Below are 11,746 nucleotides of genomic sequence, written 5' to 3' on the forward strand. Positions count from 1 at the left end.
AACATTTTTCACAGCAATTGTATTGTCTAAAGCATAGCAATTTTTCCAGTGAACATGGCAACTTTCACAACAAATTTTTGAAGAAAGTACCGATTGATCCTCGCGGCCCTCGCGTCGTCCCCTTGGGCGACTCGGGGGGCGACTAGGGTTCCGCCGCCGCCGCCAGCCCCCTCCACCCCCTTCCTCCTCCTCGCCGCTACTAGAGACGGCCGCCGGGAAGCCCGCGCGGACGCCGGTGAAGGTGGCGGCGGGGATCTCGGCGCTCCTCCCCCTCTTGGAGGCCCGTGGTTCCTGGGGCGGCGGCCCTTGCCGGAGAGGCGACGTCGTCGGGCGGTGGGCGGCGTTCGCAGGGGGTGCTGGCCAGCGTGCCCGGCCGCGCGGGCGGCAGGTGGCTGGTGGAATCCGGCCACGGCGTGAAGCTTTCTTCGTCAGATCTGGAGGTGCGAAATCCCTATTCCCTGCTGCCTCTCTCTCGCCTCCGGTGTGGGCTAGCGTTTCTGGCTCCGGCGTTGCTGCGTGTTGGTGGCCAGCTAGGGAACCAGGGGAAAGCTTGGCCGGTCCGGCCGGCCCGGCGGCGGCAACGCCCAAGGGCGCTGCTTTCCTCCATGGGGGCGCAGCCGAGGTCCCCTGCTCTCCACCCCGATCCCCCTGCCCGGGTGAAAACCTTTATCCTCGGCGGATTTGGCGGCGGCGGCGCCTTGCGCGTCGTGACCTTGCTGGAGGCGTCGTCAAGGGTGCGGGGCTCGGTCGGGAGGTTATGCAGGTGAGGGATTGAGCTACCTCCTCTGCGTCGTCCGATTCCTTGAAGCTTGTCTCCAACTAGTTGGGCATGGACTGTGGCGGAGCAGCCGGCGCGGCATATCCCAAATCGATGTGGTCATCCTACGTCCACCTTGTGATGCGAGGGCAACATTCTTCCAGCTCTAGGGTGAGCTTCTCGAAATCCCGATGGTGCGGTGCCTACGTGCCATGGCGAGGGGGAAGGGTCCCTTTTCGGTGATTGAGAGGGAAGATGTTGGTTCCCTTCTTCTCTAGGTGTTCCTGGAGCACGGTCCATCCTTGAAGGTCGGCTATGTCCTGCTGTGCTGCTTCGTTTTCTGCTACATATGATCCTAGTGTGGAGTGCTCGGCCTGTGCTAGCTGCAATTCATTTGCGGCTTGCGGAGGTTGTAGTGAGTAGGCTTTCCAGTGTTCCCCGTTGTATCGTTCTGACCGTTGTAAGTTGGGTTGTCTGTTGTAACTCCTGGCCGGTTGATGGCTTTGTTAATTCAAAGCCGGGCTCTTCGCGAGCCTTCGTTCTAAAAAAAAAACTTTCACAACAAATTCTTGTTTTGCCTGAAATTACCATGTGTTTTTGAAGGATCTGTCATTCTCCCACAAAGTAATATGCCATAAAAAAATATTCGCAAATGCCGTACCTTCTAGCGAACGTTTGATGGCTATTGTGATCCTTATCTTATCATGGAACCAAGACAAACAATCTGCCCAAAACCGAGCACTCCGTTCATGAAGCTATTGATGAAGAAGATAGGAGATGAGCTCCAGAACTGAGGGCTCACTGGCAATGGTCTCCCGGCTGCTTGGGTGAGCCGCCGGCAGCCTTTGTGTTGTGCCAATAATCAAACACGTGCCACACACACAAGTCAAGCGGTGGTAAAGGAGATCAGGAGCTCTCATGCTTCTCCATTCCATTTTAGGCTGAAAAATCAAACATGGATATGGTGCAGTCCAGTCCAATGCAGTGCCACCAACTCCACCAGTAGATATGAAGGAAGGAAGATCCACACCGATCGATCGCGTCTGGCTTTGATTTGTACTGCCTTTTGTTTTGTTTTGTTTTGTTTTGTTTATGGGGTGGTGGCATTTCTTAAGTTTACCACTAGTCGAGAGAGTGGCATTTCTTATGTTACAACCAAAATTGCCCGTGTGTGTTGGTTATGCTTTGTTACGGGCTACATCAGCATCTGGGAGCTGCAAAAGCCGAAGCAAAAGCCCAAACAAAACAGGGCCTAGTGATTTACCGCTCGTTTTTGGCCCCATCCGAATCCGAAGTTGCAATATCACTAGATTCGTCATGCAGTTTTCTTTTCATAATTTTATTTCTGTAGCGTCTTTAGTTTATCCCATCAACGTATACGTACCTACCTAGCTACTGGGTGGTACATGTGCACGTATGCAATGTACCTACCGCTGCCACACCGATCTGGTGGTAGCGGTGGAGTAGACAAGAGGACTGCTCTGCTCTGCTCTAATACAGTGAGTTGAGTGAGTGGCAGCTGCCATCAGATCTGAATCTCGGTCAGCTTGCATTTGTACTCCACAAGCAACCAAGTGTATCACAGTATTAGCCAAGGAGATAGGTAGGAGTAGTAACTAACTAGACGACCAAATTTCATTCCTTCCTTGCTCTCAAAGCAAACTTCATCACTACTAGTACGACGACGACGACAACAACAACAACAACAACATTTTCATTATTATTTTCACATCAAGTTACTACCAACATATATACCTAGTAGTACTACCTGCCACATTCTGTAACAACCAACTGCCAACATATATAGCTAGGTACTCCCTCCGTTCCATAATTCTTGTCGTGGTGGTTTTAATTCAAACAACGACAAGAATCAGGAACGGAGGGAGTCGACAACATCTTGTGCTGTTTATTACCTCCGATCCGCACTAAATTCACAGCCAAACAAGAAAAGAAAAGAAGAGGAAGAAGAAGAAGAGCTGTGCCCAGTTCCAATCCGAAACAGACGTACTGCTGAGTTTCTTGAAGCAATTCATTACCTTAATTTCTTCCATCTTCGTCGCCTATTCGTCCCGGAACGACACCACCTTTGAACAAGAGGCCGTCCTTCCCGACGACGGCTCGCTCGTCCTCTTGCTTGCGCTTCTCGACAGGTTGCTGTTAAACCCTTTCGGCCACGCTTCTTCTTCTTCTTCGCAAATAACTCTGCAATCGTGCTACGTGCTTCAGGATTGATATATACGGAGAAAAAGTATGCAGGCATGAACATGTACAGACAGATAATGATGTAAACCAAGGCGATCGATCGGCTTTACGTGCGTACCCTTCCTGGTGACTGCGCGACGAAGAAGAAGAGCGTTTAAGTGCACCGTCGAGCAGGCGGCCACTGCAATTTTCTGCAGGCTTGAGCGCGCCGAGAGGACACAGCTCCGGAGACAACGGGTACTCGAGCTGCGGGAAACACGGCTTGTAGGACGACGTCTGCATCAAGCCGAAGCCGCCGGGGTGGCTCGGCCCGCAGGCCATGAGGCGCATCAGCAGGTTGGCCGGCTTCAGCCTGCCACTGACGGAGCCGCCCGTGGCAGCAGCAGCAGCGGCAGCCCTGTCGTCCTCCACCGGCAGAGGAAGGCACCTCCTCCTGCCGGCCGCCTCCGCCCGGATGAGGGACTGCAGGGTCCCGCTCCTCCTGCTGCGAGGCTGGTTCTCCCCTGCCGGCGCACGGGTGCAACGGGATACTTCCTCATCTACGACAATCTCCGGCCCTTCCGGCGATGATGATGCTCTTGCTGTGTCCTGTCTGTGTTGCAGCTTCACGTCGTCCCACCTCGCTTTATCATCTGTTTGTGTGGCCGCGTCGCTCCCTGCCGCTGCTGGTTTGGGGGGGCTGGGTGAGCTTGTGTCTGAGGAAGCCATGCTTGCCTTGGGGGACGAGTTGCTCGACGAGCCTGAATGTGGTGGTATTCTGCATTGCTCGTCGTCCCCAATGGTGGAGGCAGATGGTGTTGACGGCGAGTCCGGCCGGGGAAGCGGCGGTGGCACCGCGACCTCTTTCATGGTTGGAACGACAGCAGCACGAGTTGTTGTTGGTGGCGGCGGCGGTACTTCCTCTTTGATGACTGGAACAGCAGGGTAAGTTGTAGGAGTAGGAGATGGAGACTTGGAAGTCCAGCCTTGGTTTGATGATCCAGGAGAAGGAGGCGAGTCTTGTTGTCGAGCCGGCTTGCAGGGCTGAACCTTTGCATTGTCTGCACATGCTGCATTATTCTGCTGATGATCTGAAACAGTAGGGTATGATGAAGTGGCAGTTTGGAAAGGCACAAATTACAGTTGCTCATGACTCATATGGAATTAATACCTGGCACTGGCAGAGGCTCTGAGTGGTCGAATGGGAGCTCGGAGCCCTTGAGAACGTACTCTGTTCCTTGCGTGGGCAGCAGCAGATCATCCGCAGACAGGTCGTGCCACACGAACCCAGTCTTGTAGCTCCTGCATTGCATCGTTGCCTTATGAATAAACACAATGTTTGTCGGACAACAGACGGGTCTCAAGATCGATGGGTATGTATGTAGGTAGGTAGGAACCTCTTGCAGGACCAGGAATACTTGGCAGCCATGCCCTTCCGTCTCAGGGCGTCCAGCCGGCCAATCACATCTGAACAAACAAATTGCAATCATTCAAGGTAAGGCATCATCCTACAACAAACCACTAGCAGCAATAAAAATCAGGCTGCAGTAGCAGCTTACTAACTAACCTCGGAGGTAGAGGCCTTGTGGGGAGGCGAGTTGGACCTCCATGAAGTGCGGGTGCTCGAGTTGATGATTCCGGCACAGGTAGTACACCACCGCCACTCTTGTCCCCAGCTCGTGCCTCCTGGCCGGTTGTGGCTCCGGCTCCACCCTGAGTGCCTTGGTGCGCATCCCGGACGGGCTGGCGCGCCGCCTCGCCCTCCCCTCCATGGCGCTCCGTGGATCCTCCAACGACATGTATGGGTGTGTAGAGTCTGATCAGTCATGATCAGAAATAGCAGAGTCAGAAGAGATCAAGACAAGGCAGGCAAGAAACAGAATGGGGGCCGAAGAACGCGGATCAGACCTGCTGCTGCTGCTGTTCCTGGATTCAGTGAGATTGTTGTGCTTGGTCTTCCCTAGCTAGCTCTGGGTTGACAAGGGGCCGAGCCCTTTTGTAAGTAGGAGGAGGAGGAGGAGGAGAGGAGTGTTGAGTAAGAAAGAATGAAAGAGATACGGGGACGAGTAGTTGTTTGGTGTAGTTGCTGCGCACATGGGGCACATGTAGGATGGCCACAGTACACTTGGACTTGCTCTGCTGGGTATTGGTGTACGTGGGGGGTGAGTGAGTGAGTGAGTGAGTGAGATTTGGTTCGTTGGCAGGTTTCACTTTTACTCCATGCAATGCAGCCACCTTTCCTCTTTCCTGAGCACTGCTTTGCCTTTGCATCTTCAGCCTTTTCCACATACCCCCATGCTTGCTTCCACTGCAGACCTGCCTGGTGAGTGGAGCGCCTCTTGGGTCTCGCCCTCTTTGATTTGATTCCCCTCACCTGGAGCTAGCTGATACAATATACACGTAAGATAATTCCTTTCATACTCACCACTAGTGCAGTTACACATAAATTTTCCAATCAAGTGACAAATTTGGATGTATAAAGAAATTCGGATGCATAGAGCTGAGATACATCCTTGATTTAGCACAACACAAACCTCAACATTATCTGGAATAAATGAGCAGCTCCTCTCGTTGGTCCATCCGTTTCTCTATGTCTTCTCTTCTATAATGCAAAGGCAGAGCTCCTGCTATTCCCGTCAAAAAAAGAAAAAAAGAAAAGAAAAGTAGAACCAATTTCCAATAATGGCTACTTCCTAGCATCTTATATTACCCCCCTGGTCCTAACCACTCTAGCAGAGCAGACATGAGCGACTAATAAGGTGACCAATCTTTACATGCATCATCATGTTATGCAAAGAGCAATCCAGTGAGAAGTAACTAGTTGCTGAGTTTGGTAGTATACCACTTTTCAGGATTCCTCCTAGAAAAGGGGCATAATTATAATTATTGTTAGTTATTATCCCACTTTGTCCTTTGGCTGAATGGAATGTCAACTAATCAGCACGTCTAATCAACCAAATGCCTATCTGCCACACGACTCAGAAATCACAATCGTACTCGTGTGCGCCATTTAAAGAGTAGCTACAGAGAACGCCTACGTGGATGATAAAGCTATAAATTGTGTACCGTTGATATGTTGAAATGTGCTGGAGAGACGCAAAGTCATGAAACAAGTAAATAGCCAAGAGGATTTGAAATGGTACGTACATGAAATGGGCAGCTGTCAGTAGTGCAAAGCGCAGCTCAGTGAGAAGTATAACCCTTTTGAGGACTCCGTCTTTTTGGCTGAACGGAATGTCAACAAAGCAGCACGTCACGTCTAATCAACCTGATGCATGTCTGCCATAACACCTCATCAACTAGACCCTCCCCATGCTGGAAGATCTCCGTCGAAAGTTGCAGCTGAGCTATAAACATAAATGTTTCATTGAGGCATGCAAGTAAGTAGATGCAATTCAGAATTCAGTTAAGCAAATACTCCTAGGGAGATCCATAATCCATAGCATGCATTCATATTCATATGGTAGTAGAAAACAGGACTCAGAGGTCATGATTGTACTTATGTGCGTCACCTAAAGAATAGAGCTGGGCATAGAACACCTATGTAGATGATACAGCTAAAAATTGTGTACGTACCAGTCATATGTTGAGATGTGGTGGAGAGACGCAAAGTCATGAAGGAACTAAATAGCCAGGAAGGATATGACAATTTGAAATCAGTACAACATTTCCTTACAGGAATGGCAGCTGTCAGTAGTGCTAAGAAAATTAATTGATTGAATTGAAAATGTACTTTTAGCAGCTCCAAACAATAGTACATTGACGGCTGCCAGGATTTCGTTGAAAGTGATGCCGACTGAACCGTCTGTTGATAAAATCAAAGACATGGTCCTACTTGTGTGCGTGTCGAAATGAAATAAATCGGAATCAATGCCGAGAGGAGGACCTAACCTAAGCAGATGATAAATAGAGATATGAATCTTGGACCGCTCGCTGCAATGGAGGATCACAAAGTCGTGGAATGAAGTAAACAGGCAAAATGATGTGAGTTAATACCATCATTCCCTATGCCGGCTACGGGAAATGAGCAAGTGCTAATAAACTAGTACTCCCTCCGTAAACTAATATAAGAGCGTTTAGAATACTAAAGTAGTGATCTAAATGCTCTTATATTAGTTTACAGAGGGAGTAGTAATGGAATGAGCGGAACGAGTAGTGCACTTGGGAACACTGAGGTGCTGAGCTATACATACATTGCTGGTCACCAAAATTTGATACTGACTGAATCATCTAGAGTATTACTATGTGAAACTAGCAACAAGATTCAGAGTTTCAGACACGATGTATTGTATACAACACCTTGTGCTCGAGAATGAATCACCGGAGCAGCTCGACCTTCTTCTTCCTCCTCCCCTTGAGGAAGAGGAAGAGGAAGAGGAAGAGGAAGAGGAAGACCTCCCTGTCGACCAGATCCATCGCAGTCACGGCGACTCCGGCATTGAGCCTCCCTGTTTGTTTGTGTCCAAGAACCAGTTGAAACACATTCAGATAATGCAGGTTGCTGTGCTTTGGCTTGAGCACCTCCACCAAGATCCCCTCTCCTGCAACATTTTTTTTTCAAAAAGGGGGAAATCCTCGGCCTCTGCATCAGAAAGATGCATACATGGATACACCTGCCTGCCTCATGGTCTTCATGGTGCTGGTGTGGTGTATGTTGCAATGGCGCAGCGCAGGAGGTTACCGGGGATGGGGAAATGGTTGATGGCGCTGCGCATCAGGACGTGGAAGAGGCGCAATCGAGCGGCGAGGAGAGGGAGCGTAGGGTTAGGAGGAGGAAGGCGATGAGGATGATGGCGGCGACGGCATGGGTGGAGGAGGAGACCAACGTCCTGCGCGCCCCAGAAGCGGCGGTCGGGTCCATGGCTCATGGATTTCAAAAAATATTTGTGATAAAAAAAATAATGTTCGTGTATTCAAAAAATATTCATAGTTTTTTTAAAAAACGTTAAGGAATTTTAAGAAAATGTTCAAGAAATTCTATAAAACAGCGATTTTAATATTTGAAAAAAATCATGATTTATAAAAATAAGAATTTCCAAAAAAAATCATGATTCAAAATGAATTTGAAAAATATTCATGATTTCAAAAACTGTTCACGGTTTGAAAAAATATTCACAATTTAAACAAATTTTCAATTATACAAAAACTGTCCATAATTTAGAAAAATGTTCAGAATTTTAAAAATATATGTTTTAATATTATTAATAAATTTTGAATTGAAAAAATGTTCAGCTAGATTTGAAAAAAATGAATTAAAAAAATCACTGATGTGAAAAAATGTTCCCATATTTCAGAAAATTTTGATGAAATTTGGAAATTAAAAATAAAAATAAAAAACGAAAAAAAGAAAAGAAAAATATAAAGAATAGACGAAAAAGTTGAAAGAAATAGCAAGAAAAGAAAAAGGGAAACCGATTTGGGAAACGGCGAGGCGTGAGGTAGGCCCCGCGCCCCAGGAGCGGGTCCATGCCGACGACGGTGGACGGTGACCATATCTGGTGGGCTTGAGTTCTGGGTGAGGGGCAGTTGTGTTGTGGGCATTCGAGTGTGAAGGGTCCGTCAGGCACATGATCATTTTGAATCCAACTGATTTGATATTGAGATTTTTATGGCCAAAAAAGAAAAAGAAAGAAATGGAATTATAAGTTATGCACAAATTGTTGTTTTTTATATTTCTCCGCTTTTCTCCCCATGCCCCACCCCAAATCCAAAATACGTCTCGCCACGGCCACGCGCGGCTGGTTCACTTGTTTAGCCCTCAATGAATAGAACACCCCAACCCTAGCCGACAACTAGTGTTTGGTGACACAGGCAGCTGCGAGCCGGACATGTTGCGCATTCTGCTCCATAGTCTCCCAGAATGTCACCGTGCCTCCCCATGCAAAGGCCCTCATCAATCAATAGGAGTGAGAAAGATACTCTTTTGTAGCATACTTCCAGATGCAAAATTTATAGTAAACATTTTTAATTATTCATAACTCTAAATAAAAATCATAAAATTGTTTCATTTATACAACTTATATTAAATAAGTTTATCTTTTGTTTGTTATTTTATTCAATAACACAAATTATATATTAGTGCTAAAGTATTTTTTGAATTTCATAATGTCTAAATCTTGCACTAAAATATTTTACTGAACTAAAATCTAATAAACGTAGGCAGGCATCAAGATATTAATTTCACATTAATTTAGGAATATTTTGCACCAGTTAAGTGTTTCATAATGTATTTTTATATATGCTTATTTCTTTTTTAAAGTATGTATAATATATGGGTCTAGTGAATATACTCATAAGTATTTAAAAATAAAAATGTATACCTTGGTAATAACCAATACTAGAAAACTCTAGAGCGTGAAAGAAGAAAAGCGGCAAGCTGCCTAGGAATATATTTCTCTCACTAGTTGACATTTATTGTATTTGTTCTTTTTTGTCAAATCTTCAATTTATGTCCTTCACACTCTATTATTGGTTATGTATGGTCCACCCATTTTGTAATGTTTTCCCATGCCTTCACATATATTGAAGACGAAGCAAACATTGGTGGTCACTGTTGTCGTGCTGCACACAATCTTCACGACACATAGAGATCATGGAGAGGAAGAGACGACTTCTCTACATCTGTAGGGGACAACGGGATGGCTATCAAGATGTGCCGAAATTCTTCGCCGCTAGTTCGGGAGGAGAAGATTTCGTTTTGTTCTTTCCTTTCAATTTTCTGAGGGAATCAGTAGAACAACTTTTTTTTTCTTAACTGCCGGGAGAACAACTTGGACACGACGAAGAGGAGTGCTCATGGGAGCGGGAGACCGAGGACTGATCTTACGATAATCAGACGGAGATATTTTCAAGATGATCATAATTGACGTGGAGGTTCCAGTGGTGCCTCCAATTAGTACTGTGCAACAAACATTATTTGGTGAGTACATATATATTTCTTGGTTCACGCATATTTCATGCATCTTAATCATCACCTGTATCGTGTGTGTGCGTGCGCGGAGAAGCAACGGCAGGACACACCAAAAATGCAAGTCGAGTTTGGTACGCCACGCTAAGCCCTGCCAAATCCCACTATAAACCATCTCTTATCAGTGAACACCTCACCACACAAAACCAATCGATCGATCATCTCCACAACCACAACAGCAGGATGGCTAACACCACCAGCTCCACCGCCCTCCTCATCGCCCTCGTCGTCCTGGCCGGCCTCGCCGACTTGCACGCTGCCACAGCCGACCCGAGGCCCGTTCACGCCTCGGAACTCTCGGTGCCGGCATGGGTGACCGGGCAGCCAATGACGGCCCCGGAGCTGGAAGGGATGATGGAGTGCATGATGGGGTGCTGGACGACGGTGATGGGTTGCGTATTCGGGTGCGTGGCCAAGCCCCCCGCCGACATGCCGCTCTGCTGGTTCGCCTGCGACCAGACCTACGTTATGGGCATGGTCAAATGCGCCTTCACGCCCTCACCGCCAGCACCGGCGCCACCCAAGCCGCCTGCCCCGCCCGCCCGGCCATAACACCGTACCGATCGAGACCTCCACCTAGTCGCCGACAATCACCATGCATGCATCATGATACCAGTGATATGCTATATGGATTGATCGACTAAAAACAAGACACATGAATATATCATACGAGCGATATGATATGCTCTATCCATAACTCATCATAACTGTGTGATTGTGTTATGCACGTTAATTAGACCCATCGACCAGTTAGGTTGATCTTCCAACTTCATGTAATCCGACCAATGATGGGTTGCGAGTTTCACATGTATCTGCAATGAAACTTTATATGTGTATATGCAATTTTATATCTTCCTTTCTTTCGGTAATTCAACACTCAAGTGACCTATCCTTGATACTTTTCTCTCATTTTTATGTATTTTGCTGTAATGTGCAGATTATAGTGACGTGTTGAATTCCATATTGCACGATTATAACAAAACATCGAGCCAGACTTGATTCACAAAACAAATGTTTCTAGATATATGTATTTTCACTGGATGTGCCTATAAAAATTCGACCAATGTGCACTAGCATATGTGGTATTTTTATTTAGGAGATCTGCTGAGCACCATTGGGTGTTCAGAACTTAAACCTGTCTGTGACAATTTTCCATCGTCCGGGAGTGCATGCGGAACGAGTGGATTACTCACCCATAAGCACAAGTCATGAAAAGGTAAATCATGTCTTCTCTGCTTATATTGAGAGTACTGCCTTTACCATTCCATGAAACAAAAAGAAAACATGTGTGGTACAACCATTCTAGTATAAAAACATGGTAGACCTAAGAAAGCCAAACAAGCTGTTCTACAAATGGATATAACAGGTAAACACAAGTCGATTGATGCAACTTTTACCATGCTATTGTCTAGTAGTTATTTACGCAAAATATAAATCATGTGTTACAAATGAGTTTTTGTAAATCATTCAACCAAATGATCAATAGCTGCTTACAGTTTGGAAACTTCTCCAGAAGTTAAATCAGTGGGAAATTATAGATGCATGTTTTTGTTTTTGCTGAAAATGCCCCAGATCTATTAAAAAGGACAGCCGGTGATACAAAGCACCCCACTTGGATATGAAATCGTAGTTTTTTTAGATGCGTGCTTTAAACCTGAACCTCCAATAGGTTTTTAGGGTAAACCTAGGTAGTTAAGAGGGCATCTGGAAGGCCTATGAAGCAAGAATTGTTTTGGAAGTTCCTCCATAAAGAGAGGAAGAGACAGCTTCTCTATAGTTGCAATGGATAGCGGGATGGCTATGTAGCTGCGGTGAAACTCGTCCGCTGTTCTAGATCAGAA

The 11,746-nt window shown here is 46.7% G+C and overlaps 1 protein-coding gene across 1 annotated transcript; it reads right to left on the reverse strand.

The window, feature by feature from the left end:
* Positions 1-2,453: 2,453 nt before the first annotated feature.
* Positions 2,454-5,004, reverse strand: LOC123087430 (protein SOSEKI 3). The gene is made up of 6 exons (XM_044509434.1): positions 4,847-5,004; positions 4,506-4,754; positions 4,336-4,405; positions 4,110-4,240; positions 3,078-4,029; positions 2,454-2,959 (listed from the first exon to the last, which is right to left on the reverse strand). Exons 2-6 carry the CDS (start codon positions 4,735-4,737, stop codon positions 2,818-2,820), a joined length of 1,527 nt encoding a protein of 508 aa, XP_044365369.1. The 5' UTR covers positions 4,738-4,754; positions 4,847-5,004; the 3' UTR covers positions 2,454-2,817.
* Positions 5,005-11,746: the final 6,742 nt, after the last annotated feature.

This window comes from Triticum aestivum, chromosome 4A, assembly GCF_018294505.1.
Source record: "Triticum aestivum cultivar Chinese Spring chromosome 4A, IWGSC CS RefSeq v2.1, whole genome shotgun sequence".
In the NCBI taxonomy this organism is placed as follows: domain Eukaryota; kingdom Viridiplantae; phylum Streptophyta; class Magnoliopsida; order Poales; family Poaceae; genus Triticum; species Triticum aestivum.

Excerpts from the sequence above, each read along its gene's own strand:
- LOC123087430 (XM_044509434.1), bottom strand. The coding sequence starts at position 4,737 with ATGTCGTTGGAGGATCCACGGAGCGCCATGGAGGGGAGGGCGAGGCGG. Across the intron at positions 4,406-4,505 it reads ACAAGGCCTCTACCTCCGAG|ATGTGATTGGCCGGCTGGAC; the intron begins GTTAGTTAGTAA and ends TTGTTTGTTCAG. Across the intron at positions 2,960-3,077 it reads TCGCGCAGTCACCAGGAAGG|AGTTATTTGCGAAGAAGAAG; the intron begins GTACGCACGTAA and ends GCACGATTGCAG.